At 44.2% G+C, this 26,983-nt stretch overlaps 1 protein-coding gene and 1 pseudogene across 1 annotated transcript in view; both read left to right on the plus strand.

Moving 5' to 3' along the window:
* Nfu1 (NFU1 iron-sulfur cluster scaffold) overlaps positions 1-26,983 on the plus strand; it is a 27,992-nt gene continuing 1,009 nt past the window's right edge. Inside the window, exons 1-7 of the mRNA XM_005364810.2 lie at positions 1-117; positions 2,762-2,862; positions 5,906-6,041; positions 9,961-10,027; positions 11,746-11,860; positions 18,532-18,592; positions 23,129-23,303. Of these exons, the coding sequence (XP_005364867.1) occupies positions 59-117; positions 2,762-2,862; positions 5,906-6,041; positions 9,961-10,027; positions 11,746-11,860; positions 18,532-18,592; positions 23,129-23,303 (714 nt within the window). The 5' untranslated portion in view covers positions 1-58. The remainder of the gene's footprint in view (positions 118-2,761; positions 2,863-5,905; positions 6,042-9,960; positions 10,028-11,745; positions 11,861-18,531; positions 18,593-23,128; positions 23,304-26,983) is intronic.
* On the plus strand, positions 7,649-8,952 carry LOC101987262 (annotated as a pseudogene).

Below are 26,983 nucleotides of genomic sequence, written 5' to 3' on the forward strand. Positions count from 1 at the left end.
TGCAGAGGACTTGGAGACTAAGGAGGCGTGTCCGCGCAAGCGCACCGGCACTGAAACGATGGCGGCGGCCCAGCGGGCGTGGGGAGCTGTAGCTGGTGTAGCCCGGTTGTGCAGGCGGTAGGTGTGGGCGCCCCTGCCAGCAGTTTCCTGTCGCCGCCCTGTCACTGGGAGGGGGACTGGTGTCTAACGGAGTCTTGTCCTGGCTCCAGAGCCCGAGGCCCGGCCACCCTCTACGGACATCCCGTCCCGTTTTCAACCCCGTAGGGACGTGGCTCCGAAGGGAAGATCATTCCCGGGGTCGTTCCCTTCCCTTTCCCGGGGAGCACTTTCAAGGGCATGGCTCGGAGGGAAGCGACTCGAGGGAACCTACCGCCTAGGCCTGCCGTGTCCTGTTGCACTTCAGAGCCACCCTGATGTCTTCCTCAGATATCTGCCAGACCCGTGTGATTCCTGTAGAAAAGGGCCTAACAGAATGCTGGTGGTTACCTTGAAGTTTCAAATGCATTTCATAAGCCCGGCTTGTAGCTCACTTCTGTGCTGTCATCTCAGCACTTGAGAAGTGAAAGCAGGAAGGAGTTCAAGACCAGCTTGGACTATATGAGACCCCTGTTTTAAAACTCCTAATACATCTTATAAAAATAGCAGATTAACAGAGGGTTTCCTGGGTTGCCCATTTCTCCCCTGTTTTCGATAACTTTTCTTGAGTACTTTGCTCCGAGTCTCTTAGAATGCAGACCTTCCTGCCAGAGTACCCTTCTGATTTCTCCACTCTGCTGCGGCTTTTCCCCAGGGTTGACGGAACAGTAACCCTGAGATGCCAGGATGTTTCCAAATCCGGGAATATTCACTTAATGTGCAGTTACCGGTTGCTACATAGTGATAACAGCTGCCATGTAGTGAATACTTAGCCTGGTATGTCCATGGACTGGTAGGGGTCCCTTAGGGAGAATGATATACCATGCTCCGTATGCCTTTTGTTTAGAGTGCATTTATTAAGTATACAGCAAACTAGCATAAGCAGCAAGCGGCAGAGTGTTGAGAGCCCCAGATCAGACACGCCATTCAGCAGAGCAGACGCCATTCAACAGAGCAGACGGGAAGACCCGGGAACGGGACAGAGGAGGGCCAAGGCAGAGTATCTTCTCCTGGGTATGACTTTTAACTGGCCATTTCTATCATAGGCATCTTTATGTCATATGGTTAAGCAGTAGCTGAGTCTTGTAAGGGGAGCTGCCTGGGAATGATTGACTTCCCAGCTCTGCTCAAGGGACACTGTTTTCACCCCTCCCATTTACTCTCCTGGTCTCAGGAGCACCGAGGTTTTACTTTCGGGCTGTTTTGCTCTTCTGCTCTTCTTTGCCCGACAGGGAGTCTTGGAGGACAATTTGAAGCAAACACTTAAGGCAGTGGATTCCTGGTTCGCAAAGCTAATTCCTAACAGCCAGGGCTACACAGTGAGACCCTGTCTCAAAATTAAAAAAAAAAAAATAGACCCAGCAATACCACTCTTGGGAATATACCCAAGAGAGGCCCTATCATACAACAAAAGTATATGCTCAACTATGTTCATAGCAGCATTGTTTGTAATAGCCAGAACCTGGAAACAACCTAGATGCCCTTCAATGGAAGAATGGATGAAGAAAGTATGGAATATATACATATTAGAGTACTACTCAGCAGTAAAAAACAAGGACTTCTTGAATTTTGCATACAAATGGATGGAAATAGAAAACACTATCCTGAGTGAGGTAAGCCAGACCCAAAAAGAGGAACATGGGATGTACTCACTCATATTTGGTTTCTAGCCATAAATAAAGGACATTGAGCCTATAATTCGCGATCCTAGAGAAGCTAAATAAGAAGGTGAATCCAAAGACAAACATATAGGCATCCTCCTGAATATTAACCTTCATCAGGCGATGAAAGGAGACAGAGACCCACATTGGAGCACCGGACTGAAATCTCAAGGTCCAAATCAGGAGCAGAAGGAAAGAGAGCACGAGCAAGGAACTCAGGACCGCGAGGGGTGCACCCACACACTGAGACAATGGGGATGTTCTATTGGGAACTCACTAAGGCCAGCTGGCCTGGGTCTGAAAAAGCATGGGATAAAACCGGACTTGCTGAACATAGCGGACAATGAGGACTACTGAGAACTCAAGAACAATGGCAATGGGTTTTTGATCCTACTGCACATACTGGCTTTGGGGGAGCCTAGGCAGTTTGGATGCTCACCTTACTAGACCTGGATGGAGGTGGGTGGTCCTTGGAATTCCCACAGGTCAGGGAACCCTGATTGCTCTTCGAGCTGATGAGGGAGGGGGACTTGATCGGGAGAGGGGGAGGGAAATGGGAGGCGGTGGAGGGGAAGAGGCAGAAATCTTTAATAAATAAATAAATTTAAAAAGTAAAAATAAATTAAAAATAAAATAAATAAAATAACTGATTCAGAAGTCAGAGCTGGAAAATTTTTCACTACTAAAATGTCCTTTTTTTTCCTTCTCTAGCTGTAGTTACTTTCAAAGCTCCCTTTGTTTTTACTTTAATGATGCCTTGAAAATACCCAGTCAATGCTTCTCTATCAGAGGGAAAGGAAGTTCCACCACTCATGTCTGTGATTCCAGAACCAAGGAAGCAGAGGCAAGAGTATCTACCACAGAAGTCCATGGAGCCACCTGGCTTCACCGTGATACCCTGTTTCCAAACAACAGCAAAACAGAGTCGACTCCTTACCGTGTCATTCATTGTTTTTTAAATATAGGTTCTGTCATGTGGTGACTCCACACACCTTCAAGAAACAACCTCTGCACCAGTATGTACGAAGACCGCTTTTCCCAATGCGTGCACCCTTGACTCACACAGGTACAGTTTCACCTCTTCTGAGGACATCGTGTGGCGGAACCAGTGCAACAGTGCTAGAGTTAGCGCTCAGAAAAGACAAAATTTGAAAGGTTTCTTCAAAAGTTTTTATTACATTTATTTGCATGTGTGAGAGTGTGTCACAATGCATGTGTGGAGGTCAGAGGTGAGTTAGGTCTCTCCGTGTGGGTTCTGGGGGTTGAGTGCAGGCCTTGGAGGCAAGCACCTTTACCTCCTGTGCCATCTCAGCAGCCCAGGAACTTGTCCGTCTTGTGTTCAGAGGCACATAAAAAGGCTCCAGCGAGTTTCTGTCCACTCCCCTCCGTGGTAAAGCCGTCCTTTACTGTGATTGGTCAGAGGACATTATCTGTAGACTGGTGAAATCTCTAAGTCTTATGAGCACATTGTGAGAACGTGAGTTGGTCAGTAAGTGATTTCTAAAAGGAAATATTATAAAAAAGAAGTTACAAGTGGATTTGTGTTTGAGAGAATCGTGTAGGAATAGCTGTACAACTGTAAATTCCTGGCTTTTCTCCAAACCTCCTAGCATCTGATTTTGAAAGTAGTTTAAAATGTGAGCCCTGCACTGTAATTGGGGAAGCTTGGAGAGGGGTGGCTGTGCGTGGCTTGATGTCATGGATTAGCCTCTCTCTCTTCATTTTACCACGTTCACGTTCTGGGGTGAGGCTGAGGGCATGACGTGAGTCAGGAGGAGTTCTCACCTCTTCTCTTACAGGAGATGAGGGAGGAATGGTTGTCTATGGCCTGCATGCTTCCTTGAATCTCAAAACATCTTGGATGTAAATACTGAGTAACTCAGCAGGTCAGGCCACTTTAATTGTTTAAATTTTGTGGGACTGAAGTTTGTGGCTTTCTGGTCTCTTCCTGTTGGACACTCGGTGATTTCAGCCTTTGACGGTTCCTATTTCTGTTGTGCAGGAGCTGGTGCCTGCCTAGTTAGGAACCTTGTAGTACCATTCCCCAAAGGGAAAGAAGTATCTCACATCAGCCTTGATCCTGTGCTAACTCAGGACACTATTAGAAGTGTCCATTGGATGTCAGAGCTAGGATTTATTTATTTATTATTTATTTTTGATTACAATGTTTCTCCGTTCCCTTTCTTCCCTATAAGCCCTCCATATAGCACTTTCTACTCTCCTTCAAATTCAGTCTCCCTTTTCACCAGTTTGTTATTGTATGCACGTATGTATTTGTATATCCATGTATATTCTTTTTTTTTTTTTTTTTTTTTGTTTTTTTGAGACAGGGTTTCTCTGTGGCTTTGGAGCCTGTCCTGGAACTAGCTCTGTAGACCAGGCTGGTCTCAAACTCACAGAGATCCGCCTGCCTCTGCCTCTCGAGTGCTGGGATTAAAGGCGTGCGCCACCATCGCCCGGCTCCATGTATATTCTTAAATACAACCTATTAACTCCATATAATGTTATTTGTAAGTGTGTGGCATTGTTTTTAAAATACCTAATTAAGCCAGGCGGTGATGGCGCACGCCTTTAATCCCAGCACTTGGGAGGCAGAGGCAGGCGGATCTCTGTGAGTTTGAGACCAGCCTGGTCTACAGAACGAGTGCCAGGACAGGCTCCAAAGCTACAGAGAAACCCTGTCTCGAAAAACCAAAATAAATAAATAAATAAGTAAGTAAGTAAGTAAGTAAATAAATAAATAAATAAAATACCTAATTAAACTAAATTTAAAATATAATTGGAATGATTTTGTTAACTATCTACTCAGATTAGTATTGAGGTAGCTTTTATATGTGAAAGGAGAAAAGTTGTGGGGGACACTGTACTTTTCTTAATTTTTACTCCCCCAGCTGTTTGGTTTGGTTTGACGTTTTGAGAGGAGCTTGCTAAGATTCCAAGGCTAGCCTGGAGCTTGCAGTGTCGCTGAGACTAGCATGAACTCAGGGTCATCTTGCTCAGCCTCCCACTCTGGGGCTGTAGGCACTGGGCAACTCCAGTCATCTGAGTCTAGCTTTCAAAGAAAGTTTCGTTTGTCTTCGTTTCACATTTATAGTTTCATCCTTGGGTACTTCCCAAACCTCCTTTTCTGTAGACCCGATTTACTCTAGTGTGTTGAGTAGGAGAAAGCCAGATTTAGTCCTTCAGGTTCAGTAAAGTACCTAATAAGTACATGACTTTAGTTACCATAATAAATTACTTAATAATTTAGTAAATTATTAAGACAACAAAAAGTGAAGCCAGGCATTGCAGCCTACACTTTTAATCCCAGTACTCCTTAGGCAGAGACAGGCAGATCTCTATAAGTTCAAGGCCAGCCTGGTCTAGATACTGAGAGTCTCTCTCTCAAACAAGCAAACCTACAGAAAATGGCTGGTTCAGAACAGAAAGTAGTGGCAGTCTTTCTTTAAAGTTTTGTTTAAAAAATTGTTTGCTGGCGCCGGGCAGTGGTGGCGCACGCCTTTAATCCCAGCACTTGGGAGGCAGAGGCAGGCGGATCTCTGTGAGTTCGAGACCAGCCTGGTCTACAAAGCTAGTTCCAGGACAGGCTCCAAAACCACAGAGAAACCCTGTCTCGAAAAACCAAAAAAAAAAAAATTGTTTGCTGTAAAAGCAGATTCTTCCTGATAGGAGGGAGGCACAGGACTTTTAACGACATACTTAAGCATCAAAGTTCAGGCATTTTAACTTCTTAGGATTTCTCTGAGCATCTTGGGAAATAAAGTTTGTGGGATTTTTTTATTCCTCCTAATTTTTCTTCCGTTTATTTAAAAATGAGCACTTTGGGGGGGGGGGGGGCTGGAGAGATGGGTCAGTGGTTAGAGCACTTGCTACTCTTGCAGAGGGCTAGGTTTGATTCCCAGCACACATATGATAGCCTACAGCCATTCATGACTCCATTCTAGAGGGTTGATGGCTTCTCCTGGCCTCCACAGCACTGCAGACACGTGGTACACATACATACATGCAGGCAAAATATTTACATATATAAAAATAAATCTTTAAAAATCAGAGCACCTTGTTATCTAACTTAAACTTTTTTCTAGCATAACACTCTTTCTCTTTTTCAGTACGATTTATGTTTATTCAAACACAAGACACCCCAAATCCCAACAGCTTAAAGTTTATACCAGGAAAGCCGGTTCTTGAGTCGAGGACCATGGACTTCCCCACCCCAGCTGCAGCTTTCCGCTCGCCTCTGGCCAGGTACCGTTTCTGCTGGGTATCCCAGGAAGCACAGTTGCCCTCTGTGGTTAGGCAGCCTTGCAGAGATAGCACATTTGGTTGGCAGCTTGGTTTTGGAAGAGTTGAGTTGAAATTACAAAAACTTTCTCCTGGAAGTGTATTTGACAGCTTAGTAGCATAAATACTTAACTTAAGAAGGAAGTTCACCAAATGGGTAATTATGATAAATTTCTGATCTAAATCTTTAAAACTCTAAATGTTAAAAAATTGTGTGTATGTGGGGGGGGGCAGGGTATGAGTGAGGGGGGTATGTGTGTGTGGGGTCAGGGTATGAGTGTGTGTGTGTGTGTGTGTGTGTGTAGGGTATGAGTTTGTGTGTATGGGGGGGCCAGGATATGAGTGGGGGGGGTATGTGTGTGGGGGCAGAGTATGAGTTTGTGTGGGTGTATGAGTGTTCATACACACAGAGTCCAGGGAGTGTCCTTGTGTGTCCTCTGTCACTTTCCATCTTAGTTTTTATTCGTTTGTTTTTGTTTTTTTTTAAATATTTATTTATTTATTTATTATGTATACACTGCACCAGAAGAGGGTACCAGATCTCATAGTTGCTTGTGAGCCACCATGTGGTTGCTGGGAATTTAACTCAGGACCTCTGAGCCATCTCTCCAGCCCTCCATCTTAGTTTTTTAGATTTTTAGACAGGGCTCCTCTGAGCACCCACTGCTCCCTATATTATGTTTTTTTCTAAAAAAGAAATAATAACTTCAGGAAACACACAGGCATACAAGATTTGCCTAGGATGTTTATTAGTCTAGTTGCGCACGCATGTGTATAAGCAAACACTGACACGTGAAATAAACAAATCTAAAAACTAGCATTTACAAAAAAGACATATATGTCTGTGTGTGTGTATCTGTGTGTCTTTCTGTCTTTGTAATGGATTAAGTAAAATGCTGTGGATTCCCTAGTGGCTGCAGTGGCCCCCAGGTGGCAGCAGGGGGCATCGCGTCCTGAGAGAGCAGCCAGCTCCAGTCCCAGGCAGGGACGGCACAGTTCCTGAGTGGCTGCAGTGGGCCACGAGGGGCAGTGAGTCCCACAAGGAGAGACAGACAGATGGGCATGCCATGAGACCATGGAAAAGAGAAGGGGCTCAGGCTAGAAGCTGATCTTCAGCTTGCCTGGGGGGGGGGGGGGATGACAGCATGGCTTGTCTCTTAAAGGGACAGAGCAGACAGTTACAATCTGTCTGTCTGTGTCTGTGTGTCTTGCAATACTGGAGATTGACTCTAGGGCCTTGGGCATGCCAGGCAGGAGTTCTGCCACTGATCTACAGCCTCAGCCTGAGACATAACATGCTGTTAAGTGAAGACAAGTTGCAGAACAGTGTGCAATGTGATAATATCCATGTAGCCCTCCTCCTAAATAAAAACAGCACATGACTCCATGAAAGTTCCTGGAGAAATGCACACCAGAAGGACAATCTAGGATTTTAATTTCCTGATTAGTTTGATTTTAACTTTTTAGCGTTTTTGCTCTTTTGAGATTGGTCTCAGTAGTTCAGGCTAGCCTTGAACCTACTGATCCTTTTGCCTCCATCTCTTGAGTTCTGGCTTAGAGGCTATGCTATGATGCCTAATGGTGCAGGAGGTAGGAGGTCCTTCTGTCTATGTGTTGCTTTTATTGGTTAATGAATAAAGAACTGGCTTGGCCTATAGCATGGGAGGAGGAAGGCAGAGTTAGACGCCATGGAGCCGCCATCAGAGATAGACATACTGAAACTTTGCTGGTAGGCCACGACGTCGTGGTAATACATAGATTAATAGAAATGTTAAATTAAGCAAAACAAGAGGCTGCGGCTTGGGTCGTGAGGAGCTTGGGGAAGGAAGTGTTCGTGTCGGCCTCGGAGGGACGCGCTCGCGCCAGGTAGACGCTGTGCCACCATTTTGCGATAGGCAAGAGAGACCCCAATAAGCCGCGGGGCAAGATGTCCTCATACGCCTTCTTCGTGCAGACGTGCCGCGAGGAGCACAAGAAGAAGCACCCCGACTCGTCGGTCAACTTCGCCGAGTTCTCCAAGAAGTGCTCCGAGAGATGGAAGACCATGTCTGCAAAGGAAAAATCGAAGGTCGAAGATTTGGCCAAGAGCAACAAAGCTCGCTATGACAGGGAGATGAATTATGTTCCTCCCACAGGTGATAAGAAAGGAAAGAAAAAGGATCCTAATGCTCCAAAGAGACCACCGTCTGCCTTCTTCCTGTTTTGCTCTGAACATCGCCCAAAGATCAAAAGTGAACACCCAGGCCTGTCTATTGGAGATACTGCAAAAAAAATTGGGTGAGATGTGGTCTGAACAGTCTGCCAAAGATAAACAACTCTATGAGCAGAAGGCAGCTAAAGGAGAAATATGAAAAGGATATTGCTGCACACCGTGCCACGGGCAAAAGTGAAGTAGGAAAGAAGGGTCCTGGTAGTCTAACAGGCTCAAAGAAGAAGAATGAACCAGAAGATGAGGAAGAGGAGGAGGAAGAAGATGAAGATGATGAGGATGAAGAATAAATGGCTGTCCTAAAATGTGTGGAGTGTATGTGCTCAGGCAACTTATTTTGCTAAGAATGTGAAATTCAAGTGCAGCTCAACATTAGCTTCAGTATAAAAACTGTACAGATTTTTGTATAGCTGATGAGATTCTTTGTAGAGAAAATACTTTTTTAAAAAAGGAGTTTGTACCTTTTTGGGGAGGCTACAACATACAGTTAGATTTAAAGCTTTTGATGTTGAATGTTCCTAAATATTTAATGGTTTCTTTAATTTCTTATGGTAGCACAGCAAACATACATAGAAATTTGTATTGCCAGTAATTTTTTTTTAGGATGTTGCATTTTCTCTTGTTATTTTTTTAAAATTTGTAATAAAATAATGTATATTAAAAAAAGAAATGTTAAATTAATATGTAAGAGTTAGCCAATAAGAAGCTAGAGTTAATGGGCCAAGCAGTGATTTAATTAATAAAGTTTCTGTGTGATTATTTCAGGTCTAAGTTAGCCAGGCAGATGGGAATGAATAAGCAGCCTCTTCTACCAACACCTGTCTTTAACCTTTTATTGTTGAAATGTTCGCATCCAAAAAGTTAGTGTAGCCCTGTGTGGTGACACATGCCCATAAGCCCAGCACCCTGGTAGCACAGCAGGACTAGGAGTTTGAGGCTAGCCTTCACTACACAGTGAGGCCCTTTGTAAACACACACACACACACACACACACACACACACACACACACCCCAAAACAACAAACAAACCAATCAACAAACAGTCAAAAACAAACAGTTCACTAGGGTGATAGAGCCCTCACTGAGCATGGATTGGGCACTAGGTTCAATTTTCTACTACCACAAAACAACTAGGAAAAAAAATTCCTGTTTCTTGTATACCTAGAGTTTTTTTATCTTCAACTAAGCAAACTGGTCTTGTCTGTGCTGAGCTGTTGTAGGGAATGTTTTTGCTAAGCTTCTGAGAGAAGTCAGCCTGTCTTTTGTCTTCCGGGAACCTGGCACTTTGAGATGCCAGGTATCTTCTGAGTGAAGGGGCGGGTGAGCCTGTGTCTGACTCCAGGAAGGGCTTCAGAATGCCCTTGTGGGTCTTGGCAGCGCTGTCTTTTTCCGTGTGAAGATGTGCTGCAGTGTTTGCGTGTGTCACAGCCTTTTCACTGATTTCCAGACGGTGGGCGTTTTTGGGGGGCAGTGCTCTTCAGATCCATGTGTGCCTTTGAGGAGCAAGTGTGCTGTGCTCTTGGGCAGACTCCTAGGGTGAGGTAGGTGGCTGCAGGATGTAGGAACAAGGCTGTCTGGAGTGGATAGGGTTCTAGCCAGGGATGGCTAACTTGTCTCTTTACTTCTGCATGGGTTTATGGTCTTTCTTGACATCTTTTTCTTCTGTATCCACAGGCAGTTATTCAGGATTGAAGGAGTGAAAAGTGTCTTCTTTGGACCAGATTTCATCACAGTCACAAAGGTACAGTCATGAGTATAAAGCTAGACTAGCTGACTTGTAGCTATTTCTGAATCCAGTGCCCCTCTCTCTCCAGAACATTCTTTGTTCTTTGGTTTTCAATTTCCCTTCTTTGGTTTCTCATAGATAGTCTTGCTGTGTGTGTAGTTCAGGCTGCCCTGAAACCTATGTCCTTCCTTCCTTGGACCCCGTTGCTGGCATTACAAACATGCACCACACTCTACCCTAGAATTTTCATTCTTAATGTGCTACAGGTTTTTTTAATATTTATTTATTTATTATGTATACAATATTCTGTCTGTATGTCTGCAGGCCAGAAGAGGGCACCAGAGCCCATTACAGATGGTTGTGAGCCACCATGTGGTTGCTGGGAATTGAACTCAGGACCTTTGGAAGAGCAGGCAATGCTCTTAACCTCTGAGCCATCTCTCCAGCCCGCTACAGTTTTTTTTTTTTTTGGTTTTTCGAGACAGGGTTTCTCTGTGGCTTTGGAGCCTGTCCTGGAACTAGCTCTGTAGACCAGGCTGGTCTCGAACTCACAGAGATCCGCCTGCCTCTGCCTCCCGAGTGCTGGGATCCGCTACAGTTTTTAATAACACTGTGATATTTAAAATCTCAGGTGAGGGACTGGAGAAATAGCTCCGCAGTTGAGAGTGCTGGTCGCCCTTGCAGAGAGCCCAGTTTAGATTCCCAGCACCAACATGGCAGCTCACAAACATCTATAACTCCAGTTCCAGGGACCTAATGCTCTCTTCCAACCTCAGTGGGTACCAGCCACACACATACTACATATATACATATGCAGGCAAAACATTCATGCACATAAAATAAAATAAGTAAATACATAAAAAAAAATCTCAGGTGATGTTTGCTTCTTAGATCTGTCAATTTGCTAAAGGGCCTTTTCTAGCTGCAGTTAGTTATGATTCAGGTGTAACTGATCCTACAGCCTCATCCGTACAGCAGGGTCAATGCAGTGTCCAGAATTACAGGGCTAATCCACAGCAGGGTGCGGCCTTGGCAGGACTAGGAGTTCAGCTTCCAGGCTACTAGAATAAAAATTGTTTTTTCCATAAAATTTAAATAAATTAAAAGCATTTTAAATACCATGTTTTATTGTGTGTGTGTGTGTTCAGGCATGCACGTGGGATCAGGACAATTTACAGGAGGCAGGTCTCTCCTTCCACCATGTGGGTCCCAGGGATCAAATGCAGGCTGCCAGGCTTGGTGACAAGCTTTACCCACTGAGTAATCTTGCCTGCCCCTAAATAGTATTTTTACTAATTCCTGCTGTGAGTCGATGGAGTAAAAAGGGAATCAAGTCCATATTATGAACGAATTACATATGCATCTGTCAGGTGCCATAGTATAACACCCTCTCTGAAAGGGATGTGCTTATGCATTCTTTTGACAAATGCACATACGACTAATTTCAGATACAGGGAGTTTTTGCATAGTTCAATGCCCTGCAGCAGTGCTGTGAGCTGGACCATGGTGGCGCACGCCTTTAATCCTAGCACTCAGGAGGCAGAGGCTGGTGGATCTCTGAGAGTTCAATGTCAGTCTGGTCTACAGAGTGAGTTCCAGGACAGTCAGAGCTGCAGGGTGGGACCCTGACTCACCAGAAAAAAAGAAAAGATTCTTGAAAGATCTGAGGTGGTAGTGTGGATTTGCTTTGTACTTGGCTGGAAATGCAACGTGTTTCTTCAACGTGGTTATAGGCGAATGAAGAACTAGACTGGAATTTACTGAAACCTGATATTTATGCAACCATTATGGACTTCTTTGCATCTGGCTTACCCCTCGTGACTGAGGAAACGCCTCCAGGAGAAGCAGGTAGTGTTGCGTTGGTAAGCGATGCTTATCTATTTCTTACTGGATTTCCTGCCTCGCCCACCTTCGCTTTGATTGCAGAAGTGACCAGAAAACAGAATATATTAATTATACATAATTAGGGTTTCACTATGGCATTTTATATATGTATGTGATGTGTTTTATTGTAATAACCCTCTATTCCTCTTGCCTCTTCTTGCTCATGATGGTCCCCTTTCTCTCTCATCCAGCCCTGCCTCCACGCTCATGCTCTTTGTGTGAGTGACTCAAAGGAGGCCTGGTAGAGTTGCTCATAGGAACTTGGGTGAGATGTCACCTACTGGGGCACGGGCACCTTCTCAGTGCTTATACCACTATAGATGATGGCCTTCTTCCCCAGCAACCAGTAGCTTCGTGTAGGTCCTCAGGGAGGGTGAAGCCTCTTTCCATTTTCAGGGACCTGATTTAAGATAAAAATATCAGTTTTTAAAATTATTTTTTATTTGATTTGTATGGGTGTTTTCCTTCCATCTCTGCCTGTGTACTACCTTATGTGTGCCTATCCAGATGAGGCCAGGAGAGGGCACCAGATCTCCCTGGAACTGACTGGAGTTAAAGACAGTTGTGAGCCACTGTGTAGGTGCTGGGAGTCCAACCTGGGTCCTCTGGAAGAGCAGCCAGATAGTGTTCAACAGCTCCCACCCCATCCTCCAGCTCAAACCTTCCTTCTGCTCCCCCAACACTCCTTGACGCTCTCTGAGTCTTGCTGGTAACAAGGTCCTGTTTAGGACTGAGCATCCACCGGTCACTTGGTTTCAGCACTGCCAAGTTCAGTCTCTGCAGTAGCTTCTACCTACTGCTTGAAGAAGCTTCTCTGGCCAAAGATAGCAGTCCTAACCTGGACAGAAGCAGGGTTATTTCAGAAGGAAATAGTTGAGTATATCATGTCAAACATGCTTTAGTCAAATAGCTTCCCCACAAAGGCCGGGCCTCTCCGTCACAGGTTTACCCAGGTTACAGCAGCAGATCTGACTCCCTCCTATGGAGCCGGCCTCAGTTCCTGTCAGGGAGCAGCTGTTACCCCATACCAGGCTTGCCACTGTTTCACCAGTGGGCACATCTGGCCTGCCTACTGTAGCCCCTGGGGTCTGTAGCTGAGTGAGATGGTTGGCTCAGCTGTCCCCAGCTCCTGGTACCACCGTGTGGCCCTTGAGCTCACCAGCAGAGAGGAGACTTCAGGAGGAGGGCTCACTGTCTAGTTCTGGGAAACGTCCAAGAGCACGGGAATATTTTTAATCATGGAGTGCATTTGGCTCGGGAACCAATTCTTGATGGAACAAAACTCCACATATACTGTTGTTTTTGGTTTTTCAAGACGGGGTTTCTCTGTGTAGCCCTGGATGTCCTGGAACTCACTCTGTGAACTAGGCTGCCCTTGAACTCACAGAAACCTGGCTGCCTCTGCCTGGATTAAAGGCGTGCACCACCACTGCCAAGCTGTTTTCTTAAAAGTTGTGTTAACACTGAATCTATTATGCAAAACTAAAATTTTTAACTATGAAAAATTCTGAGAATTCCAAAAAAATCATATATTGACACGAACTTGCTTCCACTTGATTTAACAGATATTAGTGGTTTCTGGAAGAGAATATTGAGAAACAAGTAAATGTTAATTTTTCCATAGTTGCTTTAGACCCAGTTTTTTCCTTTTTAAAAAATTGTTTTTATTGAGCTATACATTTTTCTCCCCTCTCTTCCCTTCCTCTACTCTCTCTCCACTTCTACCCTCTCCATGACCCCCACAATCCCAGTTTACTCAGGGGAGCTTGTATTTTTCTCCTTCCTATGTAGATCCATGTATGTCTCTCCTAGGGTTCTCCTTGTTGTCTAGGTTCTCTGGGATTATAGACTGTAGGCTAGTTTTTCTTTGCTTTATGTTTATAAGCCACTTATGAATGAGTACATATTATATTTGTTTTTCTGGGTCTGGGTTACCTCACTCAATATAGTTTTTTCTAGATCCACCCATTTGCCTGCAAATTTCAAGATGTCATTATTTTTTACTGCTAAGTAGTACCCCATTGTATAAATGTACCACATTTTCTTTATCCATTCTTTGGTTGAGGAGCATCCTGGTTGTTTTCAGGTTCTGGCTATGACAAACAATGCTGCTATGAACATAGCTGAGCACATGTCCTTGTGGTTTGATTGAGAATCCTTTGGGTATATACCTAAAAGTGGTATTGCTGGGTCTTGAAGTAGATTTTTTTTTCCTAATTTTCTGATAAATCACCATACTGATTTCCAAAGTGGCTATACAAGTTTGCACTTCCACCAGCAGTGGAGGAGTGTTTTCTTTACCCTACATCTTTTCCAGCCTAAGCTCTCATCAGTGCTTTTGATCTTGGCCATTCTGACAGGAGTAAGACGAAAACTTAGAGTTATTTTGATTTCTAATGATGACTAAGGATGTTGAGCATTTCCTTAAGTGTCTTTCAACCATTGTAGATTCCTCTGTTGAGAGTTCTCTGTTTATAGATCCATTTTTAAATGAATACTAAGGACAAAAACCAGTGTGGTGGTGGTGTACATTTATGATCTCAGCACATGGGAGACAGAGGCAGAAGTATTGCTGTAAGTTCATGGCCAGCCTGCTCCATGTGGCAAGTTCAAGCCAACCAAGGCTTTCCATTGACAGCCTGTTTAAAAAAAAAAAAAAAAAACGAGGTAGGGGGAGGAAGGGGAGGAGAGAAGAGCAGGAAAGAAAGAGGTGATGTTCTGTACTTACCCCTCCCTTCCTGTGTGTGAGCCTGGTTGACTTGCATTTTACTGTACCTATAGGATGAACTGAAATGAATAGGTAGAATTGGTTTCTATTCTTTTTCTTGTTGTTTTAATGTTTTTGAGACAGGATCCAGCTCTGTAACCTAGGTTGACCTTGAAATTTACAGTCCTGCCACCTCCTCCATGCCGACATACCCAGTTTCCTGGTTTTTATTCTTAAACTTCAAGTCACTTGTATTATATCACAGCTTGCCTTTCCGCTGAGTATAATTTCTTTGAAGGTTGTTTTAAGCATGTGCTAGCCCATCAGAATGAACAAGGTGCAGCTAACTTGTCCCTTCACTGTATGCGTTGCTGGTGCTGCTGTGGACATTTGGTGCAGGCTGCTGTGTGCTGTGCTTTACTGTGTTGACTGTGCTGATGTCATCACAAGCCCTGCTGCTGTGGACACGCTGCTTCCGTGTGTGTTGGGGTGGGGGTTGTGGAGTCTTCCTGCAGGAAAGCTAATTACTGTGCTCGTTAGCAGTATGGGGGAGTCTCTGTTTTCTTAGACCTCTGTCGTCTCTTCAGGTCTTTTCTTTCCTTTTGCTCTTTCCCTTTGGTGCTTAGAGACTCTTAGAGAGCTTGACCTGTCTTCCCTACTGAGCCAATTTCCCACTCCTTTTGTTTCCCCAATCCAACCCCCAGAGAGAATCTCTCTGTGTAGCTCTGGCTGTCCTGGAACTCCCGTACATAGACCAGGCTAGCCTTGAACTCACTGCCTCTACTTCCTGAGTGCTGAGATTAAAGGTGTGCACCAGCACTTGTGTTTTGCTTTGGTTTTGAACCAGGGTCTCACTTCATAGTCCCGGCTGATCTCAAACTACCTCTGTGAAGTGGGCTGGCCTTGAACTTTGAATCATCTTATCTCAGCCCACTTAGAGCTAGGTTTATGCATCTTTGACCACTACTCAGTTGGCTACATTTATTTAAACCAGAATGTCTTTGTTGGGGTTTCTATTGCTGTGAAGAAACACCATGACCACAGCAACATTTAATTGGGGCTGGCTTTATTCCATTTAGTTTATTCTATTATGTCAGAGGTTTAGTCTATTATGTCAGGGAGTGTGGTAGCATGCAGGCAGACATGGTACTGGAGAGGTAGCTTAGAGTTCTACATCTGAATCAGCAGGCAGCAGGAAGAGAGATACTGTACCTGGCTTGAACATTTGAAACCTCATAGCTCACCCCCACTGACACACTTCCTCCAACAAGTCACATCTACTCCAAAAAGGCCACACCTCCTAATAGTGCCTCTCCCATACAGTATGTTAGGTTTAAAATGGTATCTTCTTTTATTTATTGTTTGTTTCTTCAGTTCCAGGACTGAACTTAGGGCTGTGCACATGCTAGGCAAGTTCTCTACCACTGAGTCCTCTTCACTTTAGAGGCTGTGTCTTACTAGGTTGCCCAGGCTAACAACTATACAGTTTACTCCATAATCCAGGCAGGCATAACTTACTGTTGTCCTGCCTCTGCCTCCCTGGGAGCTGAAATCACAGGTCTGTGGCACCAGTTGGCAATGTCCTGCTTTATGCTTTAGTTTCATTCTTGTATTGATCCTGATCCTGAGGGTTTTCTGTATCTTGTATTATTTTATGAGGTTTCCATGTCAGTAAATTTTCTATTTATTTTCTTTACTAATTTTTAAAAAGTGAGTCATATGTCTTTTTTAAATATTGATTTAAGTAGATTTTTTAAAAATGTTCTAGGTGGGTTGAGAAGACAGCTTAGTCAAGGGTCTGGCTGAGTTCAGCCCCCAGAACCCAATCATCAAGCTGTAGCATGTACACTTGCAGTCTCAGCACTGGAGAGTGGAAGCAGGCAGATCCCTGGGCTCTCTAGCCAGCCGTCTTTGCCTACTCGTCTCACGTGTACACACACCCCACCACACATGTACCTGCACAAACACTGGGTGTGTTTATGTGTTTGTGCATTCTAGGATATGAAATAGTTATAATAGTTCTTTCTAATCATGGCTAGAGGCTAGAGGTAGCTCAGTAGTGAAGTACACCCTTGGTATGTGTACATACAGGGTTGTTCCTCAGTGCTGCACACACACACACCACACACACACACACACACACTTACCACAGAGTGAAAGCAAAAGCCATTTTTAAGGCTGAGTGTTACACACGCCTTTTATCCCAACACTTGGGAGGCAGAGGTAGGTAGATCTCTGTGAGTTTGAGGGCAGCCTGGTCTACAGAGTAAGTTTCAGGACAGCCAGGACTGCTATACTATCTCAAAAAAGAAACAAACAAAAACAAAGAGCAATTTAACCGTGCCTACCAAAAATAAAAATACACAAAATTTGTACTTAGGAGTTTAGTTCAGAGGTAGAGCCTTTGTCTAGCAAACACAAAACCCTGTGTTCAGTTCCAAGTACCTCAAAAGGAAAAAGGCCACAAGCTCACTGACTCAAATACCTCATCACAAGGAATTTATCTCACGGATGTGCCTAGAAGCAGGGGTGTTGCCCAGGGCTAGATACTAAACCCATCAAAATGCCAGTGAGGCAAAGCTCTCCCAAGATCATTTTACAGTGAGCCTGTTTTCCTGTGCAGATGGAAAGACTTTCAAGGGACTCTAGGAGTGCAGTGTGGATCAGGTGAAGCCTGGTCTCACCTGTGTAAATTTACACTTGGAAATGTGCGCATGCTTGGAGGAAGCCCTGCTCTCGGGTAGTAACAGGGATGGGAAGGCACCTAGGACTGCTGCTCTAAGAGCCTTTAACTTTATCGTATTTTATTTCTTTCATGAAAATGGACTCAAAGGTTAGAACAGTTTAATATAAAGTACTTATGGGGTTGCCGGGAATCTAATATTTATTACAGTACATCATGGAATCTCTGTATGTTTTTGCAGATGAATACATTTCTTGAAAAGAGCATTACATTTTTTATACAGGCATTGGTAAAACTTACATAAAGCTTTACGAAATTCAAACAGTGGCCAAGGATATAGTTCCTTGGTAGAGTATGCTCCATGTGCAAGGCCATAGGTTCCTCCCAGCACCACACACATGTGTGTTCATACACACACGTGCGTTCATACACACACATGTTCATATGTGCACACTTGCATATGTACATAGATGTGCACACACACGATAAAGCAAAACCAAAATGAAACACCATTCTTGGTTCAGATTTGCAAAGTATTTGGAACTTTCCAGAAGGCCTACATCTGTATTTGATATAGTTATCTTGGAAAATCACTATACCGAGAAGCTGAAGGTTAAAAAGATGCTTCATAAGTAGCTGCGCCTTTCCATGTCACATTGACAGTGAAGTCAGATGGTGCATTTCTGTTCTGCGCTTTGGTCCTTGAGAATGTTGGTTTGAGCCGGCGGTGGTGGTGCACGCCTTTAGTCCCAGCACTCGGGAGGCAGAGACAGGCGGATCTCTGTGAGTTCGAGACCAGCCTGGTCTACAAGAGCTAGTTCCAGGACAGGCTCCAAAGCCACAGCGAAACCCTGTCTTGAAAAACCAAAAAAAAAAAAAAAAAAAAAAGATTGTTGGTTTGCTCCTCATCTCATCCCCAGCACGATCAGGCTTCGCTGTAGGATGTATTTCCCTATATTACTGAACGCTGAGTGACTATTTTCCCTTGGTTTTTCTTTTGGGAACCACATGAGCCATGCTACTTTACCAAGCTTGTGTTCTATTTTGTTGTTGTTTTTGTTTTGCATTTTGAGGCAAGGTCTCGCTCACTCTATAGACCGGCTGGCCTTGCATTTCCTGTGATCCTTCTGAATCTGCGTGGGTGCACCATGCCTGACTATGCTTTCATGTGAAAACCCTCCTGGTTTAATGCTTATATAACTACAAAACTGTTACTCTTGAGTTTTTATTTATAATTTGTTTTAGGTTCTGAAGAAGATGATGAAGTTGTGGCAATGATTAAAGAACTGTTGGATACTAGAATACGGTATGTGTTAAAACCCCCAGCACCCTCTGTCCCCTCTGCAATCCAGTGCTGCAGAGACAGCTCTCATTAAAGCAGCGCGCTTTAACCGGAGAGTGGAGCAGGGCTCCAGAGAAACAGGGAGGTAACCAACATAGTCATCGCCTCAACTGAACTGCAGGCTGTGCCTCAGTACTCACTGACATCGTTAATATAGTCTGTGAGCGCATGGTCAAGACGAATTTTCCCTCACAGTCTGTGTAGGAAAGAACTTCATATTCATGAGCATTGTGAAGAGAATAGCACCTATGTACTAACTGCTCAAAAAAAATAAAGACAGGAGCCAGGCATAGTGACACTAGTGTTTCCCCAGGGGAGCAGGGGGAGGAGGAGCTTTGTGAGTTTAGGCCAGCTTGGTACACATAGCAAGACTTTGTCTCAAAAACAATACACAAAATAGGAAAAAAAAAAAAGAGGATAAAAACAAGACTAGTGAACAGCCTGTTTCCAAGTCTCTCACAGCAGGCCAGGAAGTCTGGACTTTTAAAATGTTTTCTTCTTTAGGTATTTTAAGAAACAATGTAGAAATTTAAAATAAGAGGCTGGCTAAGTGGCAGGGATCTACTTACGTGTGTAGTGGCACATGCCTTTAATCCCAGCACTCAGGAGGCAGAAAGAGGTGGATATTTAAGTTTGAAAGCAAGTTCCAGAACAGTGAAGGCTTCACAGAGAGATCCTGTCTCAAAAAACAAACAAACCTATTAGCTTTACCTTGAAACTCAACAAAGAGAAACTGAAGTAATACTTAATACTGGCGATATTCCAACTGGTGTTTAAGATAGGTGATTAAAATGTTAAAGAAAATAAATGGAAAGATGAAGAAGTGGTGGCCACACCTTTAATCCCAGCAAAGGCAGGTGGTTCTCTGTGAGTTCAAGGCCTGCCTAGTCTACAAGAGCTAGTTCCAGGACAGGCTCCAAAGCTACAGAGAAACCCTGTCTCAGGGGGGAAAAAACCGAAAAGATGAGGAATTCTTGCAAGAACAGGAATCTGTAAGAAAGAATATTTGTAGAACTAGAAATACAGTAAATGAAGAACTCATTAGATTACTTTCATGTGCTCAAGAGTGGACTCACTCGTGTTGGAATGTAGAACAGTAGTAAAAACCCAGATTGAAGCACACAGAAAGGGGGATTTGGGGAAAGAAAAAAGCACAAGGCATCATGCATGCAGAAAAGCACACATGGTGCCCTAAGGGTTAATTGTGTAGAAGAAAAATGACCTAAATAGAAGGTGAGTGTGAACAGAAGTGATCTGAGTCTTGGCATTATTTGAGACATGGTAAAAGTAATCTTTCATGGTAGAATAAGAAATTTGAAGTAGGTATGTCAAGGTGATAGCAGCAGCAAAACATAACAAGCAGCTGTGCAGAAAAAAGGGCAGGCTAAGGAGTGCTTGGTCAGTGCGGAAGAGTGAATGGAAACAAACGGTAAGATGATGACGTGCTGGAAGCTTTGGCAGATACATCTAAATGCACACAGTGGCTAACAGAGGATAAAGTTGTCCCAGTGTGAGAAAACCAACTTCATGCTCCTTATAAGGGTTACCTGCTTAAATGTAAGGACAGAAACATTGAAAGTGAGACACTGGAGAACGCATAGCGTTCGGACAGTGAGGGGAGGAGGGCTTCTGGAATTACACAGACACCAGAAGACAGTGTACCCGACAGCTGTAGATGCCACCACACAGTGGGAGTATTTGCTACCAGAATCATATTCTAACCATCTAATAACACAGATTCAGAATAAATGAAGAATATTGGACAGAGACAGAAGTGACACACAGCTAGGTGAGGAAACTAGCACCTCTATCTAACAAAGCACAAAAAATAATTGGGCAAGAGAAAGTTTTAGAACTTACTATTTTTATTTATTTATTTTTGAGGCAAGGTCTCACTTTGTAGCCCTGGCTGGCCTGGAACTTGGTACATGTGCACCAGATAGATCTCTGCCTCACAGAGTTCCGTTTGCCTCTGCCTCTGATTGCTGGAATGAAAGGCTTAGTGCACCACACCATTCCCAGGCCAGGGTAGAGTTCAACATGTAGTTAGCAATTGACTAAACGTTGACATATGTACAGTGTACTCAGCAAGAATGAAAATTATTTTCCTGTGTATATGAATCGTGCACTAAAGCATCCCTTATCAAATTTCAGAGTTAAATTCATTGAGATTGTCGGGTTTTGTTATTTGTTTCTGGGGTTAAACCAGGGTCTTGCACTTCATAAGCATGTGCTCTACTACTGAGCCACCCTGCCCCCCACCTCTCCCACCCCCATTCCCCCCATCCCGGAATACTGTTTCCTGACTACAGTGGGATGGAGTACTCTTCAGAATGGCTTAAGGTTAGGCAGGTAACAACCTAAGTCAACACAGAAATTATGGTGGATACTTTAAATGGGATAATATGGAGCCATTGGGATGGCTCGCTAGGTTACGTTACTTGTTGCCAAGTCTGGTGACTTGAGCTTCATCTCTGAGACCCACAGGGTAGAAGGAGAACACTGACTCTTGAAAGTTGACCTATGGCCTTCATAGGCACACAGCAGCATATACACGCCCCCAGAACAAATAAATACAGTCAATTAAATTAATTAACATCTGCATGACCTTGGCTGGGCAGGTTTGTTTTGTTTGTTTTTATTCAGGTTACAAGAAAATTGGAAAAATCAAGGAAAAGACAAATTAGACAATAGTAAAGTCATGCCTTTCTCGTGAAAAGGCAGAGTAGAAGATTTTCTAGTATATAGGGCTGACAAGATGGCTCAGTGGATAAAAAGCACCTGCTGCTACGCTTGGCAACCCAGGCTCTACTCTAGAACCCACGTGGTGGAAGCAGAGAGCAAACTCCACACGCACGCTGTGACACATGTGCAAGCGCCCACACAGACACACAACAAAGGGAGACGACATTAGGGGGCTGAAGAGATGGCTCAGTGGTTAAGAGCACTTACTGCTCTTGTAGAGGACCCAGATTCAGTTCCCAGCATCCACATGGTGGCTCACAACACCTGTAACACTAATTCTAGGGGATCTGATGACCTCTTCTATCCTTCAAGGGCTCCTGCATCTATGTGGTACACAAATAATACCCCCCCACACACACACATAAATGCCGTATTTAAAGCTTTTTTGAAAGACTTTGCAGTATGTGTATGACAGAATATATAAGAACAACAAATTGAAAGGAGAAACTAAAATAGAGGCTAGAGCAAGCACACAGCAAAAGACAGTAACGAGACAGCCGCTAAATGTGGAGGGGTGAAGAGTGTGCAGCCTTCCTACTCATTATGTATATCCAGATCAAACTGCCATAGACGTTACTTCAAATCCAGCAGGCAGGCTCATCCATTTTGATTGACACCAGTGGCTCATGAGATAGGCGTGCTCACCTGTCTGGTGGCATATAAGCGTGGATAGTTCTGGGAAAGTGGCACTGTTTAAATAGTTACACTTTTGTTGAGACGGGCCTCACTCTGTAATTTAGGCTGGCTTGGAATTGAGTTTATAGCACAGTCTAGCCTTGAACTCATGGCAGTCCTCCTGCTTCAGCTTTCAGTGCTAGAATTACAGGCACACGCCTCTACTCCTGGCTTATGTTCAGAATTTGCCCCAGGAGTTTTACCCTCAAGTATATGCCCTTTCCTAATACCTACCCACACCAAAAGACGCACAGATGAATCTTTACAGCCATGTTATGTGCACAGTCAGATACCTATCAATAGCTGGATGGTAATCAACTCTGCCATGTTAGTGTGGTGGGACCATGCAGCCATGAGATGGATGGGCTCTTGTCATACCCAACAAGAGCCAGTCATACAGAGAGGAAGAGAAACTGGATACACACGGATGGTTTAAAACTAGAATTCATGGCTAATGAGTATGCTCAGCAGAGAAAGTCATTTTCTGTTAAGCCTGCTACCCTGAATTCCATTTCCAGAACCTACATAGAGAAGGAGAAGGGGGTGACTCTGGAAGGTTTCGCCTGACCACATGTGTGCCATGCACACGCGTGCGCACATGCACGCACACACACACACACGAGAGAGAGAGAGAGAGAGAGAGAGAGAGAGAGAGAGAGAGAAATTTAAATTTAACCCAAGTTATGGGGCTGGGGAGATGGCCAAATGGTAAAGTGTTTGTCCTGCAAGCATGGTGACCTGAGTTCAGTCCCCAGAACCCACATTAAGAAATCTGGGCATGGGTGTATGTTTGTAATCCCTGTGCTTGGGGCAGAAACAACGTAGCCTAATAAATGGGTTCCTGTTCAGTGAGAGACCATGAAAAGCCAAGATGGACAGTGCCTGAGGAGCAGCATTCAAGGTTGGCTTTTGGCCTCTGTGCTACATATATTCCATGAACCCCAATCCAAGAACTACACACACACACACACACACACACACACGTAAGCACATGCACAAAGCAGTGAACTATCTTAATCGTTCTCATTGAAGGCATGCATCTGCTGTTTTAAATGTGTTCTAAATGTCCTGTGGCCACAGGCCGACCGTGCAGGAGGATGGGGGTGACGTGATCTACCGCGGCTTCGAAGATGGCATCGTGCGGCTGAAGCTCCAAGGCTCCTGCACCAGCTGCCCCAGCTCCATCATCACCCTGAAAAGCGGGATTCAGAACATGTTGCAGTTTTACATTCCAGAAGTGGAAGGTGTGGAACAGGTAGGCAACATTGTGACAGTTTGGGTTATTGATGAAGTGGGGACCAAGTCTATAACCTATCTTCACTTGGGAAAGTTCCATCAGTGGTTCTGTTCTGAGGATTCAGAACACCATGCGATTATATATAGATGAATATAAGCGTTGAGGAGCTCACATCATTTGCCAACCTCTAGTTCCTCCCTTACTCTGTTCCCAACACCATTTTTTTCTTTTAAGATAGGTCTTGTGTGGCCCAAGATGACCTTGACTCCTGCTCCCCAAGTACTGGGATTGCAGATGTGTACCACTACATCTAGCCTTTATTAAAAATTGTCATTACATTTGTGTATACATGTGGGTGCATGTGCAGGTCAGAGAACAACGTGGAATTGGTTCTCGCCTTCCTCTCTATGTAGATTGCAGGGATAGAATTCAGGTCATCAGCTTTGGCAGCAAGTGTCTTTACCCCCAAGCCATCTTGTTAGTCCCAGGTTTTGTTTAGTGAGACAGAATTTCTCTCTAAAATTAGACTGGCCTGTAACTTGCTATGTAGTCTAGGTCTGTCTGAAACTCATAATCCTCCTGCCTCAGCCTCCTGAAAGCTGGAATGACAGGCATGTACCATCGAGAAAGCACACTGTTGTACAGTGAAAGCAGTACTCAGTTGGGCTTTGGCTGTAGCTTATTGGAATCTTTTGTCTCGAAGTGTGTAAGGCTATCGTGGTGATTGACTGCAGTGATACTAGCTAAGAAACAGGGCCTTTAGGAAAGGCAATCAAGGAGGAGACAGTTACGGACAGCAGATATTTGAGAAACTCTTATGAGTGGTTCTGTGGCTTTAGAAGGTATCTTCTTCCAGTTGCTCAGAGTCACTTATCTTTGAGTAGTATTAAAGGCTGGCCTTTGGTCCAGTACAAGTCCTCATCAGTCCTGTGCTGTTGCAGAACTCTATGTGTGTGCATGTGTGTGAGCACTGTGTATATGCATGGTCTCCTAAAAGACCAGAAATCCTCTGTGTGTGTGTGTGTGTGTGTGTGTGTGTGTGTTATGATTCTTTAAAAATGCTGCAAGATCCCTAGCAGCAGTAGGCAGCAGAAATGATGTAGGTCCCCAAATGGTGGTAGCGGGCCATGTGGTGGCAGGCAGTGGGGCCCTGGGAGCAGCCAGTACCAGGAAGAGACGGCTGCGGGTCCCCGAGCGGTGGCTGGTCCCAGGCAGTGAGACACTTGTTGGGCAGGCAGGAGACAGGGACATGGATAGACACATCATACAGAATAGAATTGGATATTTATTACTTAGAGGGGGGAGAAGGAGAGGAGGACAGAGAGAGAGAGAAAGGGGGGAGCGGAGAAGTGGGGAGAGAGGCAGAAGCGAAGCTGCCTCTCCAAGAGGAAGACAGAAGAGAGTGAGCTCAGGCTGGAAGCTGAAGATCAGCCTGCCTCAGCGGATGGGGGAGGGAGTGGCTTGTCTCTTAAAGAGACGAAAATCACGGGGCTGGAGAGATGGCTCAGAGGTTAAGAGCAGTGCCTGCTCTTCCAAAGGTCCTGAGTTCAATTCCCAGCAACCACATGGTGGCTCACAACCATCTGTAATGAGGTCTGGTGCCCTCTTCTGGCCAGCAGGCATACACACAGACAGAACATTGTATACATAATAAATAAATAAATATTTTTAAAAAAAAGAGACGAAAATCATAACAGTGTGTGTGTGTGTGTGTGAGTGAGCACTGTGTGTATGCATGGCCTCCTAAAAGACTAGATACCCTGTCTATGCTTGTTTCTCTGCAGCAGCCCTGTCTCACAAGTGTCATTTGCACATTGACATTAATCAAGTTCTTGGGACTCTAACACCAAATTTAGGAGTGATTCTGCCTAAATAGGATTTGATATACAAAATTCTTTGCATTAGATAATTGCTGAAATTGGATATAAGATATTTATTCTTTTAAAGTAAGAATACCCATTTTTAATTAATTTCAAAGAGAAACTAGGAGGAGAGAATTCCTTTGTTAAGTATTTTTCTTTAGAACCCACCCAGATTCCAGTTCCATTTTAGTTTCTGTTGTGTTTGGTTTAAGTTTGAGATGAAGTTTTGCTCTGCTGCCTGGCTGGTCCTGAGCCCCTGGGCTGAGTGATTCTGTTCAGCCTGCAGTAGCTGGGGCTTCTGTTCCATTGTGCCCCTGCTCATCAGGATTTGTTTTTTCGCCGGGCGGTGGTGGCGCACGCCTTTAATCCCAGTACTCGGGAGGCAGAGGCAGGCGGATCTCTGTGAGTTCGAGACCAGCCTGGTCTACAAGAGCTAGTTCCAGGACAGGAACCAAAACCACAGAGAAACCCTGTCTCAAAAAACCAAAGAAAAAAAAATTTGTTTTTTCATTACTTCCCCGCTTCATCCCTGAGGCCTCTGAAAAAAATAGTATTAGTTGGGGACCAGTAAGATTAACAAAGAGGAAACATTTTTATTCACATGCCAGGGTGAGTACATAATTGACTGTTACAAACGTTAACTGTCATGTAATTGTAGTAGGTGTGGTAAGGAGAGAAACATTCACAGCTTTTTATAATTCCTTCTTTTCAGAGGTGTTGGCCTTCATTATCCAATAATACACTAGCCCACAAAGGACTAGTCTTTTTCTTTTTCCTTTAAGTAGTATTTGTTACCATTTTTCTTCCCTGAAAGTCTTCATACTTCTTTAGGTTTAAGATAATTTTTATTTGAGTAAAATCAAAATAGTTTGTAGTATTATTTCTATTTTAAGAGTGTTTTTGGAATTCCTTTTTAAAAAAATATTCTTTCTCCTGGTGGTGTTGGTACACATCAGTTTGGAACTCATAGAGATTTGTTTAGCTCTGTCTCTTGAGAACTAGAAATAAAGGCATATCTCCATGCCCTGTTTAAAACTTTTTAAATTAATTTATTTTATTTATCATGTTCATGCGTGTATGTACACACACCACAATGCACAAGAGGAACCTTGCAATTAAACCTCCCTGCAGAGGTTCACTCACCATGTTGAGATCTGCAGCTCAGGTCTCAGACCCAGCAGCAGAGTCTATCCTGGAGTCAGCTTTCTGCTGGCCCAGCCTGTTGGTTTTTCTGAGGTCTCAAGTTGTCTAGACCTGCCTTAGAACCTGCTGTGTAAAGGAAGCTGGCCTTGAATTCCGGATTCTGTGATTGTAGGCATGCACTAGCAAACCAGACAGTTTTCCGTTTTTGATTAACTATGTTTCCAAGAATAATGAGTTAAACTTTAGGGAATATATTTCAATACATAAGATGCTTTAAGTACAAGATGGTTAAACAGGTGAAAGCACTCACTGGGCAAGCCTGGCAACCCAGGTCCCATCCATGAACTCACTAAAGATGACAGGAGAGAGCTGACTCCAGAGAGTTGTTCTCTGACCCTCACATACACGAGGCATGCACACCACCCCATTACACACACCCCATCGCACACACCCCATCACACACACACACCCATCACACACCCATCATACACACCCACCATACACACCCATACACACCCATCACACACACCCATCATACCACCTTCATCACACACACACCCATCACACAACACCCATCATACACACCCATCACACACCTATCACACACCCATCATACACACCCATCATACCATCCCCATCACACACCCCCCCATCATACACACCCATCACATACACCCATCACACACACCCATC

Source organism: Microtus ochrogaster, unplaced genomic scaffold, assembly GCF_000317375.1.
Source record: "Microtus ochrogaster isolate Prairie Vole_2 unplaced genomic scaffold, MicOch1.0 UNK1, whole genome shotgun sequence".
NCBI lineage: Eukaryota > Metazoa > Chordata > Mammalia > Rodentia > Cricetidae > Microtus > Microtus ochrogaster.